Below are 19427 nucleotides of genomic sequence, written 5' to 3'. Positions count from 1 at the left end.
ACACAGGGAGAACACCTTGTGTACATTAGGGTTATGCTGCCACAAGCCAGGAACTATCAAAAGCAGGGAGAGGCCTGGAACAGATCCTTCCCAATAGCCTTCAGAGGGAGCATGGGCCTGCTGATACCTGGATCTCGGACTTCTAGCTTCCAGAACAGTGAGGCAATACATTTCTCTTGTTTAGCCCATCCAGTTTGTGGTACTTGGTTATGGTAGCCTAGCAAGTGAGTACAAGAGTATTTCACATTCCTTACCTGAACAGAGGAGCGGAAGCTTTCTACAGAGGGTCTCACACAGAAGAACTATTGCTGACATTTCTTCTGACTAGTGTTCTATCCCCTTTCCTTTCCATAAATTTGGGCGGATGATTCCTACTTATTGGACCGATACTTGTGAAGTCCCCCACTTTGTATAGTCTTTCATTAGAAAACATATTTCTTACCCTAACAAATCACTTCAGAAACCACATATTACAATGACTGAGGCAGCATTTAAAAACAGATCTTATAAAAGGAATAAGAGAAATATTACTACAATCTGAATGCTGATGTTTCTGGTCCTGGACCAGACAAGAAGGCATAGACCTGTTTTTCTCTACTTCTCCTGCTAAGCACAGCTATAAACCCTGGAGATTACAAGACACAGCCAAGAACTCTGAAAGGTGCTAAAAAGGCGAGCTGGTTTGGGCCCCCAGGACCAGAGAACAGCAGTGACAGGGCACATGCATCCTACCACCACCAGGAGGAGGAGAAGAGTCCTTCCCAACCCCTAACCTAGCAACAGAAGGCAGTCCAGATAGGCTCATTCCTCCACCTCCCCCATAGGGAATGGGGGTCCCTCTGGTGGGCATGACACTACCTGGCAAGGGGGCTCACTGGGAGCCCAGGCAGAAATAAACAACCAGGGAGGCACTCTCCTTCCCCACAAGGCCTGAGACTCCCCTTTTCCACCAAGAGTTACCTAGGTAGGCGGGTGAGCTGAGCCTGAGGGAGAAATCCATCTATAATGGGTAGACCAGTTCAGGAAGCTTCTTTATCCCTGTAGCCTAATACTCTCCTCCTCCACCAAGAGATACTCAGCCCCCTCAGGCAGCACCAGCAGGAACCAACAGAAGCCCCAGTGGCACCAGATAAACCAAGCTGACCAAAATAACACTGCAAAGCTGCTGAAAATTAAACTGCCATTGAAACCACAGTCCACAAAAGCAGGCCAAGACCATGTGCTAACCCTAAATAGGGTGATGCCTGGTAAAAGATTTAAATGGATCCTAGTGTCTCCTAACATAACAGACAAAATGTCTAGGATATTACTAACAATCACCCATCATACCACCAACCAAGAAAATCACAACTTGATTGAGAAAACACAGTCAGTGGATGCCAACACTGACCTGAGATTATAGAGCTAAATAAGTAGACGGGCTAGGATTAAAAACTCAGGTCTGCACAGCTCCAAAGCCACGAATTTAATCACAAAACTATCTTGGCTGATGGCTCACGATGGGATGATCGGAATTAGGTAAGAGTATAGTATCAAGACTGCTGTAAATATAAGGGATTTCATTTTCAGGTGCCTACAAATAAAGTCAGTTTTAGTCTAATAAATAAAAGTGAATTATAAGATCATTCACAGAAAACAAATACCAAACAGCACCCAAGCCTGCTTGGTAGTGTTAGGCTTCAGATTAAAATAAAAATATCATAAACCAAGTTTCAACAAAATAATTTTATTTCCTAACACATGGCAAACATATACATCCAATACGTATTTATCTTGGACATTTATTCACAGATGACTTCCAAACTACAACTGTCTTGATATTTAAGCAGGAACTAAAAGTTATCTTAGTCGATATGAAAGATGCTTTTAGATGGATAACAGTATGGATATATTGGATTGGTCACAGCAGAATTTGATTGATTAGTTCTATAAATTTAAAGCTTGGAAAAGTTACTACTTTTGCATCTAATGCTTTCAGACGAAAAGGATGCAGCAATATCAGCTTGTATTCCAGAGAAATTTCCTTAGTTTTTCTGGTGATGGAACCACTTATCCACTGTAGTCAGAGAAAAGAAAAAATTAGAATCCCTGTTAGGAATCAAAATTACACCCAACATATAACAATGAATAACATATTTGCTTTAAGGTATCCTCCTATGGATTACATTAAAACAAACCTACATACATACAAAGCTTCACTACACAAAACCAGGTAATTTCCCAGTGTTTTCTTTTGGGCTTCTTTACTCTTGATGCTGATCCTATGGACATGCAATTCTCACCTGAAGAACCTTACAGAGAATTCTAACATCTAAAGGTGGAAAGAACTGTTTCCTGGGTGAAGCAGCCTGGGGCCAGATGGGGACGAAGAGCCCAGCCTGCTCCAACCTCCACAAGGCATCTACCAGGAGCTCTGAGAACAGTGGGTCATGGTCATGCTGTCACATGGGTGGCACTAAAGGTGGTATATACAGCTATCTTTCTTCCCACATGTGCTACGTAACTCTAAAAATGCTTCTTCTCCCCGTCCCTCTCTTTCTCTGTATGTATGTGGTATGTAAGAGGTATCTATAGATACAGATGTAATTTTCCCACACATATGCATAATGTTTAATGTAATTTTACTAGATATAGATCTTACCATCTGTTGGTATTGTGCAGGCAGATTCACATGGTGGTGGTAACTAAAATAAAATGTTAAAATGTATTAGTCTAATCCCAGAAAAAGAATACGCTAAAAAAGTATACTGATACAAAGATTAAAAGGAATCTAAACAGAAGACAACTATCCCAATTTTTAGGTTCTAAAAATAATTTACAATAGATAGTAACAATGCAAAGCTTGCTCTGCTGCTAAGAAATGCTAACAAATTCAAACCTCTTAGCTTTTAATGACATACAGGAGAATAAATAATAAAAATAAATTTGTTACAGCAGAAACTAACACAACATTGTAAAGCAACTATACTCCAATTAAAAAAAACTGCTTTTGAAATAAAGAATTAAAAAACCAACATATGTATATATAAAGGTTTTATATATACACACATATATATAAAATGTAGGCAGAATGTTCTCATTGAAAAGTTATGATTGTTAACCAATGGCTTTTCCCTTCCAATTTATCTTATTCATCTCAACTTTGTCAAAATTCATATATAAATAAAAATAAATCTAAATGTATTGGCTTCATCATTAAATTGTCCTTTTCCCTTGTATTACCCTGTTTACAAGGCTGTAAAGTCAGACCTCATTTTCTTTTGTTTTCCTTATTTAATATTGTAAATGAGAATAATTTTAGACAATCTTCAGTCTTTAGGTTAATACAAATCAGATCATTAAAAATAATACAAAAACAAAATTATTTCTTTGATGGACAGTTTACTTCCTCACATGAAATTCTCCTCTAGGACTATAAACCACTCCTGCAATGTCACCTGAAATTTGGTAACTTTCTCATTCCTTGCTATGACCAAGTCAAATAAGTTTCCATTGGTACTTCTGTGAAAAATGGCTTATGATAAGTACCCAGGCACTTGGGTTACTTAGAACATTCTGGAGTCATTTTGATTTTTACAAATTGTCCTACTTTGTTATCTGCCCAGTATAGTGTTGGCTAGGACCCTCCTCAGGTTTCCCCTCAGTCAAATGTCTACTTGTATTTATGGTTTGTAATTTCAAGATCTCACATTGTAATATGTGTATAGGACATCCTCAAATATTTATTGAAGGTACCTTCCCTCCCCATTCAACACCATATTTTTTGGCCACCAGGCGTGTTCTTTTTCAAGGAAACCTTTACTTACAGCATCCACAATGGCTTTGGCAGCATCAGGATCACACTGGAAGGGGCTCTCAAACACTGTGGTATTCATGCTGTTGAACAAAGGAAAGTTGTCATGAGTCACAGTAACAAAAACTTCTCTCTTATTAAAACTCTCTCTTGCTAAAAATAACAAGTTGAAGGTGGTAGGCCAGATGAGATTCAAGTCTGGCTTAGTTGAAAGCTTTCTCACCTATATTAAATATTCTAATTATTTAATATACAGCTATTCTTGTGGTCAATTTTACTCAAATCCCTTAACAAGTTCAGATTTTAAAGTATGTGATTGAATGCAGTGTAATTCTCAATGAAAGAGCTAAGATGCAAATGAAAATGACAAACATATCTTTCCTAATTAGATAAAATGAAAAAAACAAAAAACAAAAAATCCAGTTTCTGTTAGTGTTGACATCTGAGATAGACACTCTGGCAGGAGTAACACCTGGTTCAATATTCCTGAAAAAGAATCTGGTAAAATGTGTCCACAACAAAATAATAAAAGAAAAAGAGAAAAATATAAAAAAACAAACAAAAAAATGTGTCTAAAACCTTTTAAAAAGCACATACTCTTTGACAGATAAATTCCACATCTCGGAACTCAGCGATTTAAACTATGATGTACAAAGATGTTCAACATACACGATTTCACTATTGGTAAGAGTGGAAACTTGGAAGTAACCAAAATGTCCAACAACAGGGATGACTAAAAATGATTTATCCATGAGATGGAATATTACACAGATGGAATGTTATATAGTATAAGAGTATTATATTCTTAATGACATGAGAAATGCTTATAGTGTTAACTTTTTTAAACCATAAAACAAATTGTATATACAATATGATCCTATTTTTGAAAATATTATACTTGTACACAAAGGACTGTAAAAAGAAAAAACTAAATGTTAATAAGAGTATCTATTACTCTTATTAACTGTGATTAATAAGAAAAACTGTGATTAAAATGATTTTTTAAAAACTTTTTTTGGTTAACTATAGTTCAAAATTTCCTATGTATTAAATTATTGTGTACTATTATAACATGGGTATGATCAGAAATATTCTATTAAAATGAAAAAGAAATATCTTCAGTTACCTGCCACTTAACATGCATTAAGCCCATTTCCATAGAAATAATAGGACACCACAAAATAGAGAAGTTATTAAAAGCAAAGTCTCATGATTGTACATTTTCACACAAATGTGTAAGTGTGCTCAGTTTTTCTTATGTTTGTGGAGAGACAATGTTTGCATTTTACAGGACATTATCCTGACTTACAGAACAGAAGATTCCTGAGAATTATTTTTACATTAGGATTTTCTCATAATCAGAAAAAAATCTTACTACCCAGATAAAATGACATTTATAAAAAAAAGTAATACACATATGTAGTTAGAAAATTCAGAAAGTCACAAATTGAAAGCCTCTCTCCCTCCCATCTCCAAAAGGTTGTCTCCAAAGGCAATCATTATCTATAGTTCGTTTCCCTCCAGAAAAAAAAATTTAAATATAAACAGATGCTGGGGTGTGTGTGTGTATCTCACCTTGCATAAATGGGATCATACTAGATATACTACTATGGACTTTGCTTTTCTCACTTAATATATTTTGGTCGTCTTTCCTTATCAACATATAGAGAACTTTTTTTTTACTGTGACATATACTGTTCTATTATATGGATGTGCTTAACCATTTACATTTTGGTTGTTTCTAACTTTTTGCTATTATAAATGACACTGCAACGAACATCCTTATACATAAATCTTTTGGGACTATATCTATAGGATACATTCCTAGTAGTGGTTCTACAAAGAAATAACATGCATTTAAAATTTTGGGCTGAATATTGTCAAATTGCCCTTCACAAAGGTTGTACCCATTTAAACTCTCACCAACCATGTACATAGATAGATAGATAGATAGATAGATAGATAGATAGATAGATAGATAGATAGATATAGATATAGATATTCTTGCCATCCCGGCTATCATTTAATTTTTAAAAATTTTGCAAATCTACTGGGGGATAACACTATCTTTCTGAGCTGCATTTTAAATTATAAAATGAGGACTTCCCTGGTGGCGCAGTGGTTAAGAATCCGCCTGCCAATGCAGCGGACAGAGGTTCAATCTCTGGTCTGGGAAGATCCCACATGCCGCGGAGCAACTAAGCCCATGCGCCACAACTACTGAGCCTGCACTCTAGAGCCCACGTGCTGCACCTACTGAGCCCGCGTGCTGCAACTACTGAAGCCCGCATGCCTAGAGCCCATGCTCTGCAACAAGAGAAGCCACCGCGATGAGAAGCCTGTGCACCGCAACGAACAGTAGCCCCCGCTCACCACAACTAGAGAAAGCCCGCGCACAGCAATGAAGACCCAACACAACCAAAAAAATAAAAAATAAAAATAAACTAATTCCACTACTAATGAAATAAACAAATCTTGAAAGATTTTAATTTAAAAAATTACATTAAAAAAATAACACCACAAGTAAATCTTTCTTTTATGGATTTTGAGTTTGTCTTCTGTTTGGAAAGTTCTTCCCTACTACAAGCTAATGAATAAATTCACCTACACTTTTTCTAGAATTTTCTCACATTACAATTTATCTGTCTGGAATTAAATGCTGATGTAAGACTAGGGTTACAAACCCTAGTTTGCAGCCAGCACCCAGTTAACATGTGGATATAAAGTAGTTGGAGGTAAGAACACTGGTGCTGGGTTGCTTGCACAGGGCCCTGGTGGAGCACCGGCCCGGTTACAGCACCTTTCCAAAATGAAACGGCCACAGCCATGAGGGTCGTTGCCAGTGTGTATATCTGGCATAAGGCATGTAAGGAGCAAGAGAGAGATCTAGTCTTATTTTCTTCCTAAACAGGCAGTTGGTCCAAACACTCATTTAAAATACCTTCTTTATTATAAATTGAATTCCCATACATCTTTAGCTCTACTTTAGGTCTATCAAACTCTAACAGAACTGAATAATTTGACTTTCTTCTTCAGTACCAAATTCTTAGTAAAACAATACTACTAAACAGTACCAAAATAATTAACACTCTTCCTCACCACAACTACCCTTACTTTTTTCAGAATTTCCCTCGTTATTCTGAGATGCAGATTTTTTCTAGATGAGACGGAATGTTATTCATGAATATATATTATACCTTTCTATTTAACATCTTTTATATTTCTCAATAGAGTCTTAAACTTTTCTTCTTCTGGGACCTTCAGGTTTCTTATTTACACTGTGTTTTTTGTTTTTGTTTTTTAAATTAATTAATTAATTAATTTTTGGCTGTGTTGGGTCTTCGTTTCTGTGCGAGGGCTTTCTCTAGTTGTGGCAAGCGGGGGCCACTCTTCATCGCGGTGCGCGGGCCTCTCACTATCGCGGCCTCTCTTGTTGCGGAGCACAGGTTCCAGACGCGCAGGCTCAGTAGTTGTGGCTCACGGGCCTAGTTGCTCCGAGGCATGTAGGATCTTCCCAGACCAGGGCTCGAACCCGTGTCCCCTGCATTAGCAGGCAGATTCTCAACCACTGCGCCACCAGGGAAGCCCCTGTGTTTTGTTTTTAAATACTATTCTACATGAGATCTTTTCCTCCATTATAGTTTCTGTTACACTTCATATAGAAAGCTAGCAATGTACATATATGCTCTTTTTGTAATCATTCACCTTGCTGAATTCTTTTTTCTAGGGTTTTCTGGGTACACAATCATATCATCTGCAACAATTTGCTCCCCCTTTTCTAATATTCCTGCATCTTCTTTCTCTTATTTACTTCATCAACTAGTATTTCCAGAACAACACTAGTTAAGTGGTAATGGTGGGCATTCTCTTATAATCTTTAAAAGAGGAAGTACTGTACTAAAAATGATCTGGGGCCAGACAGACTTGGATGCGAGTCCTAACTCCAAAACGCTTACTGTGGTATGACTTTGGTTAAGTTTAATCTCCCTGCATCTGTGTTGCAGGCTTGGCAAATATTAACTGCTCAATCATATTAACTATTATTAGTAGTAGTAGTTAATTCAGTGTGCATAGTAGATCCTGGTTTAGTTGTAATGAACCTTACGTATTCACATCAGAGAATACCAACCCTTGAACTCAACCTGATTATACCCATCCCATTCTGAGCACCCTGATGCTAGGCAGGTTTTCCCAGTTAGCCTTACAAAGCTCTGATCTCACTGTGCCCTTTATAGTTTTAGTTTGTACTTATTCAGAGAGTATCTTGTGGCATTTTTCAGTTGTTTATATAGTTACCTTCTGTAAAGAAAAAAAATGTTGCCTACCATTCCAGTTCTACAAGGATCAAGCCATTTCATTAGCCACTACAGTCACCCACGGACAGTGAGCCCTGAGGGGAATTCAGGATGGAGAAAACCAGGAAACATTTGGGTATATTGGCCCCTAGATAGTTAACATGCATTTCTAAGAAAAAATTTCACATGACCCCAGATTCTTGCCTCTTCCCATACATAGAAAAACACTAAAATCATTAACTTGAAAGGTCTCTTCTTTATGAATAGCAGTAATCTTTTTATGCTTGAGTACATGTTTTCCCAGCAAAAAAGTTCATGTATATCTTGGCTCCTCCCTTATCTCTCCGGAGCAGTTCCTCAGAGCTGTCTGAGAGGCTGTCTTCCAGGCTATAGTCCTCGAATAAAACTTAACTCACAACCTTCCCGTTGTGTGGTTTTTCTTTCAGTCTACACTTCCTACTGACTTAAGCACTGACAAAACCAGTCTCTTTCCCTAAGTGAATGGAACGGTGGAGTATGTTAAGGTAATTAAAACCTCTGGAGTAAGCTAGTCTGCTTTGTGTGTTAAACATGCAGAAAAGAGTTAATGCTTACCAACTGATTCCTTTTCCATCAGTTTTCTTAGTCACTAATGCTCTCCAATAGTCATGAGTGCTTTTAATAATATCAATTGCAAAGTCCTATAATTTGAAGAGATATACGTTAGAATAATAGAAACGTGTTCTTTTCTTATTCTCAATATTTTCCCAAGCCTGATAACTTTGTCTCTTTTGAATCACTTCTTTGTATCAAAAATGGAAGAAAACAATTTAAATGAATAAATCAACATCAAGCCTGTGGTGTGTCTTTAGACATCTGTTTTACGATCATATTGTCTTTAGATGGTAACAATATGGTTAAATTATAAGTCTCAATACAAATAGGCCTAAAGCTACAGTTCTGAGTGACACATTACCTTATCTTTAAATTCTGCGTTGAAAGCAAACTGGTTCTCAGGTTTTCCATCAGGAACCTTGTACCTTCTAAACCAGTCCACAGTAGCTTCCAGGTAGCCAGGTTTCAGCCGCTTGACATCATTAATATCTAAGAAGAGAATAAGATTCTCTTCTCAGATTGCAAGATGTGTACGTAATTATTTATGCATTCAATAAAAATATCAAGTGCTTACTTTGAAAGAGCTACGGGATGGATTATCAAAAACTTTCAAGACAATGTGAGAGCTAACACCTTGTTGAGAAGAGAACACATACACACATTAAAAAGAAATCATCAGGGCTTCCGTGGTGGCACAGTGGTTAAGAATCCGCCTGCCAATGCAGGGGACACGGGTTTGAGCCCTGATCTGGGAAGATCCCACATGTCGCAGAGCAACTAAGCCCATGCACCACAACTACTGAGCCTGCACCCTAGAGCCCTTGAGCCACAACTACTGAGCCCTTGCACCACAACTACTGAAGCCTGCGCGCCTAGAGCCCATGCTCCGCAACAAGAGTAGCCACCACAGTAAGAAGCCTGGGCACTGCAGCGAAGAGTAGCCCCCACTCGCCTCAACTAGAGAAAGCCCGCGAAGCAACTAAGACCCAACGCAGCCAAAAATAAATTAAATAAATAAATAAATAAATAAAAGGAAATCATCTAGTGTCTTAAAATAGCTCGGACATTAAGTATACTAAGAGAACAATCAGTACCATAGTGACTCCTATTAGATAAGAGAAGGGAGAAATAACTGGCAGCTACATAATGAGAATAGTTTGGCAGGTGTACATAATTTCTAAGAGATGGACAGAAGATACCAAAAGACAGGTTGAGGCTGTATTCGAGGATCACACCCAAATTACATACAAAAAGACAAGAAAAATGCATTACACATATTCATTGACAGGTTACATATTAAATGTGAATAGGCTTTTCTCACTCTACAGTATAGGCATTCAGTATCACAATACTTTAGTTCTGGCCAACAAAAAAAAGTGTCCTGTGTAAAAAAACTTTTAAAAGTTTCTGTACAGCCATTAACAGTGCCTAGCCTCAATGTCATCAAACTCAAGTTTAAATGACTGAACTGCTTCTCCATGCAAACAAATATTAGATACATGTGCAAAAAACAAAAAAATCCATCAGGAAAATTGTAATTGGAAGGAGGGATACATTCAACAATAGCTTATTTATTATATTTCTATAAAATAACTTTGCTTAAGCCCAGTTTATAATCTACATAGTTAAATAATACCATGTATTTTATTATCAGGGTACCACTAAAAGTATGGAAAGGTTACAAAGTGAACTGGGAAATGTTTAAACACTGATAAATTTCAAGGAACTTAGAATTCATATAAAACGTATCACCTGATACAGAAATAGTTTGAAAATCCAGAAATCCAAAATACAAGTATAGGGTATCTTCCAACAAATTTTCCATCCAGTTCTATTCCTTAGGAATACCAACTGGGTGTCCGACAATTCAATTCAATAATGACACTATCTAACTGGAGTTAGCATCAGGTCCCACAGTCAGAACGTTCAGTTCCACAAGACTGATCCCACTTCAGATGCTGGTCGCAAGTCCCTGGCCACCCACACTTCTGACCAACAGCTATAAATCAGAGTTTCCTACAACTCTCTCCTCAGGTTTGATAATTTGCTAGAAAGACTCACAAAACTCAAGAAAACACTGTACTATGTTTACTGGTTTAGTATAAAGGATACAACTCAGAAACAGTCCAATGGAGGAGATGCATAGGGCACGGTATGCGGGGTGCATAGTTTCCATGCCCTCTGGTGGGGAGGCGTGCCACCCTCCCAGCAATTCAATATGTTCACCAACTTACAAGTGCTCTACATCTCGTGACTCCAGACTTTTTATGGAGCTTCCCCTCCCGATCCCAGAGGTCAGTGGTTGGGGCTGGAGGTTCCCACCCTATAATCATTCAGTTTTTCTATTGACTGAACTGGTCTGAGGCTAGCTAGGGGCCCCACCGTAAGTCACCTTATTAGCATAAACTCAGGGGTGATGAAAGGGGCTCATTATGAATAAAAAAGACACTCGGCACTCAGGAAAGTCCAAGTGTTTTAGGAGTTCCTTGCCAGGAACTGGAGAAAAAGATCAAACATATTTTTGTATTATATTGCAGCAAGGAAAAATATAAGAGTTGATTAACTCACTGACTGTGAACCAGGTACTGAAAGGTATGCTGGATCCTGACTAGGGAACCGTGAACACCAGACCCAGAGGAAAAAAGTAGGAAAAAAGAACTCAGTCAATTTTTGTTCCTCCAGTTGTACATTATACACATACAGACAAAGCCAGTGATCTGCAGAGCTCCCTGAACTGCCTCCTGATGCCACATCAAGATCCTACCAGACAAGGACTTCCCTGGCAGTCCAGTGGTTAGGACTCTGCTTTCATTGCCAAGGGCCCGGGTTCACTCCCTGGTCAGGGAACTAAGATCCCACAAACCACATGGCAAAAAAACCCACAAAAAACAACCCCAGGATTAAAATATAAAAATAGCCCCCCCAAAAGTCATTGAATTTCAGAATAAAATAAATTAAAAAAAAAAAAAAAGATCCTACCAAAGACAGCACCAATTCTGTGCTGTTCCCTGGGTTCAGCCTCTAACCAGCCTGCAACCATGAGCATAAAATGCTCAGTTTCCTGATGCCCACAACTGAGGCAGAAGGGTTACTGGCCGTCGTGGGCCCACAATAACAAAGGGGATCAACATGGCCAACTTGGTTGCTTTACTGGGTAGGCCATCCTCTTCCATGGCTCTGTGTGTATCCCTCCCAAAGCTGTGGCTTGTCAAGAGTTCTACTCTTAGTTAGTTCTACCTAATACTCTTCCAGTTATAACTGATGATGGACATTGCCTTAGGTTGACATTTAAGGAAAGCTGCATACTGCTTGCATCATGGGGCCAGCCCCGCAGAGAAAATTTTAGGGTCCTAATAACCTCTACTGCAGGGAAATGACACCCAGAAAATTGTGCAGATGTAATGATGGCGTAGCTTCATTAACTGTGGCCAAAGCACGCTATTTAGCATGTGCACTCTTGTGTAAATAGCACATGTGAAAATGGACACACATTCCTACATTTAGAATCAGAGGTAAATGTAGGAATGCATTCTCATTGTACAAAATTTAGTCAATACAGAAGTATCTGAAACAAAAAGTCAGACTCTTTTCATCTTTCTTCCCATTGTACTATTAAAGGTTGGTGTTGAGTCCTTTTTAAATGAGTTTACATATAAATTTGCATATATTTAAATATATATGAGATTGTACTCTGTAAAACAGCAGAAAGAAATAATGTAAGAGCTATATTTATAAAATTCTTAGAAGGAAACGTAACTAAATCTTTGTGACCTTGGATTAGGCAATGGTTTCTTAGATAATGATACCAAAAGCACAAGCAATAAAAAAATAAGACTACATCAAAACGAAAAACTTGAGTGCTTCAAAGGATACCATTAAGAAAATGAAAGGACAAATCCACAAAATGGAAGAAACTACAGACAAATCATATATCTGATAAAGGTTTAGTATCCAAAACATATAAGTACTCTTATAACTCAAAAATAAAAAGACACACCCCACTAGAAGGGTTATAATTTAAAAAGATAAATAACAACTAGTGCTGGCAAAGAAGTAGAAAAACTGGAACCTTATGCACTGCTGGCAGGACTGTAAGATGGTGCAGCCGCTTTGGAAAAAAGTTTGGCAGTTCCTCAAGAGGCTAAACATAAGAGTTACCATATGACTCAGGAACTCCACTCCTAGGTATATACACCCAAGAGGATTAAAAACACACGTCCACACAAAAGCTTGTACAGGAATGTTCATAGCAGCTGCATTATTCCTAATAGCCAAAAACAACCCAAATGTCCATCAACAGATGAATGGATAAACAAAATGTGATATATATCTATATAATAGAATATAACTCAGCCATTAAAAAAATGAGTACTGATACATGCTACAACATGGATGAACCTAGAAAACCTTATGCTAAGTAAAAGAAACGTGACACAAAAGACCACATATTTTACAATTCCATGTATATGAAATATCCAGAATAGGCAAATTCATAGACACAGAAAGCAGATTACTGGTTGTCGGGTCCTGGGAGGAGGAGGGAATAGGGAGTGACTACTTAAAGATACAGAGTTTCTCTTTGGGGTGATGTAAATGTTCTAGAATGAGATAAGTGGTGAGTTGCACAACACTGTGAATGCACTAAATGCCACTGAATTGTACACTTTAAAATAGTTCAAATGGTGAATTTTATGTTATGTTAATTTTACCACCAAAAAAAAAAAAGGGAATGAAGTACTGATACACGTTACAATGTGGATGAACCTTGAAACCAGTATTCTAACTGAAAGAAGCTGGATATCATGCGACTCCATTTATGTGAAATTTTCAGAATAGGCAAATCCATAAAGACAGACAATAGACTGGTAGTTGTCAGGGACTGAGTGGTGTGGGGATAGGGGGTGACTGCTAATGGATATGGGGCTTCCTGTCAGAGTGGTGAAAATGTTCTGGAATTAAGACAGTGGTGATGGTTAACAGACTAGTGTATGTATCAAAAACCATAGAACTGTACACTTTAAAATGGTGAATTTTATGGCATGTGGATTATATCTCAGTTTTCAAATTTTTAAAAATAAATAAATAGAGCAACTAAGTGTTAGCATGTGGGGAAGGAAAGAAGAAAACAAGAAATACAAACTACCAGATTTTTAATACAAACTACCAGATTTTTTCTTTCCTGGAATGAAGGAGAAAGTTTACTTAGTTAACCACAGAAGTTCAGTAGTAGAAATAACAATGCTTTGTCAAATGTTTTGCTCCTCCATTCTTTCACAGTTTGAAGGCATGGGCTTACAACTCTGTCATTACAGGTTAAGTTTGGTGCTGGGTAAGATTTAAGTATAAAGACTTCAGACCCTACAAATATTTCTTACCATTATAATTGGCTGCATCAGGATCATCCACATTAATGGCAATGACTTTCCAGTCGGTTTCCCCTTCATCGATCATAGCCAGTATGCCCAGAACTTTCACCCTGATTATTTCCCCTCTTGCACATACCTGAAAGTCAAAAAACCACAGCCAGGTCAATACTACAGAATGAAACTTTGGAAAAAAAGTTTTACTTGGTGGATAATAGGAAATGAGGAAGATGCCAAATTTCTGCAAACTTAAGATTGTTCTTTAAGCAATTTTTAAAAAGCTAGGAGGGACCTTCAAGATGGCGGAGGAGGAAGATGTGGAGATCCACCTTCCTCCCCACAAATACATCAAAAATACATCTACATGTAGAACAACTCCTACAGAACACCTACTGAATACTGGCAGAAGACCTCAGACTTCCCAAAAGGGTCTTGGTGCTCCAGCCAGGTGTCAGACCTGAGCCTCTGAGGTGGGAGAGCTGAGTTCAGGACATTGGACCACCAGAGACCTCCTGGCCCCACGTAATATCAATCGGCGAAAGCTCTCCCAGAGATCTCTGTCTCAAAGCTAAGACCCAGTTCCACTCAATGACCAGCAAGCTCCAGTGCTGGACACCCCATGACAAACAACTAGCAAGACAGGAACACAACCCCACCCATTAGAAGAGAGGCTGCCTAAAATCATACTAAGTTCACAGACACCCCAAAACACACCACCAGATGCGGTCCTGCCCACCAGAAAGACAAGATCCAGCCTCATCCACCAGAACACAGGCACCAGTCCCCTCCACCAGGAAGCCTACACAAGCCACTGAACCAATCTTACCCACTGGGCGCAGACACCAAAAACAACGGGAACTACGAACCTGCAGCCTGTGAAAAGGAGACCCCAAACACCGTAAGTTAAGCAAAATGAGAAGACAGAGAAATATGCAGCAGATGAAGGAGGAAGGTAAAAACCCACCAGACCAAACAAATGAAGAGGAAATAGGCAGTCTACCTGAAAAAGAATTCAGAGTGATGATAGTAAAGATGATCCAAAATCTTGGAAATAGAATGGAGAAAATACAAGAAATGTTTAACAAGGACCTAGAAGAACTAAAGAGCAAACAAACAATGACAAACAACACAATAAATGAAATTAAAAATTCTCTAGAAGGAGTCAATAGCAGAATAACGGAGGCAGAAGAACGAATAAGTGACCTGGAAGATAAAAGAGTGGAAATAACTACCGCAGAGCAGAATAAAGAAAAAAGAATGAAAAGAATTGAGGACAGTCTCAGAGACCTCTGGGACAACATTAAATGCACCAACATTCGAATTATAGGGGTCCCAGAAGAAGAAGAGAAAAAGAAAGGGACTGAGAAAATATTTGAAGAGATTATAGTTGAAAATTTCCCTAATATGGGAAAGGAGATAGTCAATCAAGTCCAGGAAGCACAGAGAGTCCCATACAGGATAAATCCAAGGAGAAACACACCAAGACACATATTAATCAAACTATCAAAAATTAAATACAAAGAAAAAATATTAAAAGCAGCAAGGGAGGGCTTCTCTGGTGGTGTAGTGGTTAAGAATCCGCCTGCCAATGCAGGAGACACGGGTTTGATCCCTGGTCCAGGAAGATCTCACATGCTGCAGAGCAACTAAGCCCGTGCACCACAACTACTGAGCCTGCGCTCTAAAGCCTTCGAGCCACAGCTACTGAAGCCCGTGTGCCTAGAGCCCATGCTCCGCAACAAGAGAAGCCACCACAGTGAGAATCCCGTGCACCGCAACAAAGAGTAGCCCCCACTCACCGCAACTAGAGAAAGCCCGCGCACAGCAACGAAGACACAACGCAGCCCAAAATAAATAAATAAATAAATTTATTTATTTTAAAAAAAAGCAGCAAGGGAAAAGCAATAAATAACATACAAAGAAATCCCCATAAGGTTAACAGCTGATCTTTCAGCAGAAACTCTGCAAGCCAGAAGGGAGTGGCAGGACACATTTAAAGTGATGAAAGGGAAAAACCTACAATCAAGATTACTCTACCCAGCAAGGATCTCATCCAGATTCGACGGAGGAATTAAAACCTTTACAGACAAGCAAAAGCTAAGAGAATTCAGCACCACCAAACCAGCTTTACAACAAATGCTAAAGGAACTTCTCTAGGCAGGAAACACAAGAGAAGGAAAAGACCTACAATAACAAACCCAAAAGAATTAAGAAAATGGAAATAGGAACATACATATGGATAATTACCTTAAATGTAAATGGATTAAATGCTCCAACCAAAAGACATAGACTGGCTGAATGGATACAAAAACAAGACCCGTATATATGCTGTCTGCAAGAGACCCATTTCAGACCTAGGGTCATATACAGACTGAAAGTGAGTGGATGGAAAAAGATATTCCATGCAAATGGAAATCAAAAGAAAGCTGGAGGAGCAATTCTCATATCAGACAAAACAGACTTTAAAATAAAGACTATTACAAGAGACGAAGAAGGATACTACATAATGATCAAGGGATCAGACCAAGAGGATATAACAATTGTAAATATTTATGCACCCAACATAGAAGCACCTCAATACATAAGGCAAATGCTAACAGCCATAAGAGGGGAAATCGACAGTAACACAATAATAGTAGGGGACTTTAACACCCCACTTTCACCAATGGACAGATCAACCAAAATGAAAATAAATAAGGAAATACAAGCTTTAAATGATACATTAAACAAGATGGACTTAACTGATATTTATAGGACATTCCATCCAAAAACAACAGAATACACTTTCTTCTCAAGTGTTCATGGAAGATTCTCCAGGATAGATCATATCTTGGGTTACAAATCAAGCCTTGGTAAATTTAAGAAAATTGAAAATGTATCAAGTACCTTTTCTGACCACAACGCTGTGAGACTGGATACCAATTACAGGAAAAAAACTGTAAAAAATACAAACACATGGAGGCTAAACAATATGCTACTAAATAACCAAGAAATCACTGAAGAAATCAAAGAGGAAATAAAAAAATACCTAGAAACAAATGACAATGAAAACACGATGACCCAAAACCTATGCGATGCAGCAAAAGCAGTTCTAAGAGGGAAGTTTATAGCAATACAATCCTACCTCAAGAAACAAGAAAAATCTCAAATAAACAACCTAACCTTACACCTAAAGCAATTAGAGAAAGAAGAACAAAAAAACCCCCAAAGTTAGCAGAAGGAAAGAAATCATAAAGATCAGATCAGAAATAAATGAAAAAGAAATGAAGGAAACGATAGCAAAGATCAATAAAACTAAAAGCTGGTTCTTTGAGAAGATAAACAAAATTGATAAACCATTAGCCAGACTCATCAAGAAAAAAAGGGAGAAGACTCAAATCAACAGAATTAGAAGTAACAACTGACACTGCAGAAATACAAAGGATCATGAGAGATTACTACAAGCAACTATATGCCAATAAAATGGACAACCTGGAAGAAATGGACACATTCTTAGAAAAGCACAACCTTCTGAGACTGAACCAGGAAGAAATAGAAAAAATAAACAGACCAATCACAAGCACTGAAATTGAAACTGTGATTAAAAATCTTCCAACAAACAAAAGCCCAGGACCAGATGGCTTCACAGCCAAATTCTATCAAACATTTAGAGAAGAGCTAACACCTATCCTTCTCAAACTCTTCCAAAATATAGCAGAGGGTGGAACACTCCCAAACTCATTCTATGAGGCCACCATCACTCTGATACCAAAACCAGACAAACATGTCACAAAGAAAGAAAACTACAGGCCAATATCACTGATGAACATAGATGCAAAAATCCTCAGCAAAATACTAGCAAAAAGAATCCAGCAGCACATTAAAAGGATCATACACCATGATCAAGTGAGGTTTATCCCAGGAATGCAAGTATTCTTCAATATACGCAAATCAGTCAATGTGATACACCATATTAACAAACTGAAGGATAAAAACCATATGATAATCTCAACAGATGCAGAAAAACCTTTTGACAAAATTCAACACCCATTTATGATAAAAACCCTCCAGAAAGTAGGCATAGAGGGAACTTACCTCAACATAATAAAGGCCATATATGACAAACCCACAGCCAACATTGTCCTCATTGGTGAAAAACTGAAACCATTTCCACTAAGATCAGGAACAAGACAAGGTTGCCCACTCTCACCACTATTATTCAACATAGTTTTGGAAGTTTTAGCCACAGCAATCAGAGAAGAAAAAGAAATAAAAGGAATCCAAACCGGAAAAGAAGAAGTAAAGCTGTCACTGCTTGCAGATGACATGATACTATACATAGAGAATCCTAAAGATGTTACCAGAAAACTACTAGAGCTAATCAATGAATTTGGTAAAGTAGCAGGATACAAAATTAATGCACAGAAATCTCTTGCATTCCTATACACTAATGAAGAAAAATATGAAAAAGAAATTAAGGAAACACTCCCATTTACCATTGCAACAAAAAGGATAAAATATCTAGGAATAACCCTACCTAAGGAGACAAACGACCTGTATGCAGAAAACTATAAGACACTGATGAAATAAATTAAAGATGATACAAACAGATGGAGAGATAGACCATGTTCCTGGATTGGAAGAATCAACATTGTGAAAATGACTATACTACCCAAAGCAATCTACAGATTCAATGCAATCCCTATCAAACTACCAATGGCATTTTTCACAGAACTAGAACAAAAAATTTCACAATTTGTATGGAAACACAAAAGACCCCGAATAGCCAAAGCAATCTTGAGAAAGAAAAACAGAGCTGGAGGAATCAGGCTCCTGGACTTCAGACTATACTACAAAGCTACAGTAATCAAGACAGTATGGTACGGGCACAAAAACAGAAATACAGATCAGTGGAACAGGATAGAAAGCCCAGAGAAAAACCCACGCACATATGGTCACCTTATCTTTGATAAAGGAGGCAAGAATATACAATAGAGAAAAGACAGCCTCTTCAATAAGTGGTGCTGGGAAAACTGGACAGCTACATGTAAAAGAATGAAATTAGGGGGCTTCCCTGGTGGCACAGTGGTTGAGAATCTGCCTGCCAATGCAGGGGACACGGGTTCGAGCCCTGGTCTGGGAAGATCCCACATGCCGCGGAGCAACTAGGCCCGTGAGCCACAATTACTGAGCCTGCATGTCTGGAGCCTGTGCTCCGCAACAATAGAGGCCGCGATAATGAGAGGCCTGCGCACCGCAATGAAGAGTGGCCCCCACTTGCCGCAACTAGAGAAAGCCCTCACACAGAAACGAAGACCAAACACAGCCATAAATAAATAAATAAATGAACCCAAAGTTTAAAAAAAAAAGAATGAAATTAGAACACTCCCTAACACCATACAC

At 38.2% G+C, this 19427-nt stretch overlaps 1 protein-coding gene across 1 annotated transcript in view; it reads right to left on the bottom strand.

Annotated features, from left to right (window-relative positions):
- Window positions 1–1734: 1734 nt before the first annotated feature.
- Window positions 1735–19427, bottom strand: part of PPA1 (inorganic pyrophosphatase 1) — a 37323-nt gene continuing 19630 nt past the window's right edge. The window contains exons 6-11 of the mRNA XM_059899669.1: window positions 14058–14184; window positions 9044–9171; window positions 8683–8768; window positions 3807–3876; window positions 2642–2684; window positions 1735–2056 (exon numbers count right to left, since the gene is read on the bottom strand). Of these exons, the coding sequence (XP_059755652.1) occupies window positions 2025–2056; window positions 2642–2684; window positions 3807–3876; window positions 8683–8768; window positions 9044–9171; window positions 14058–14184 (486 nt within the window). The 3' untranslated portion in view covers window positions 1735–2024. The remainder of the gene's footprint in view (window positions 2057–2641; window positions 2685–3806; window positions 3877–8682; window positions 8769–9043; window positions 9172–14057; window positions 14185–19427) is intronic.

Source organism: Balaenoptera ricei, chromosome 16, assembly GCF_028023285.1.
Source record: "Balaenoptera ricei isolate mBalRic1 chromosome 16, mBalRic1.hap2, whole genome shotgun sequence".
NCBI lineage: Eukaryota > Metazoa > Chordata > Mammalia > Artiodactyla > Balaenopteridae > Balaenoptera > Balaenoptera ricei.
Note: the sequence above shows the minus strand (reverse complement) of the source record. Positions and strands in the feature narration are given on the sequence as shown.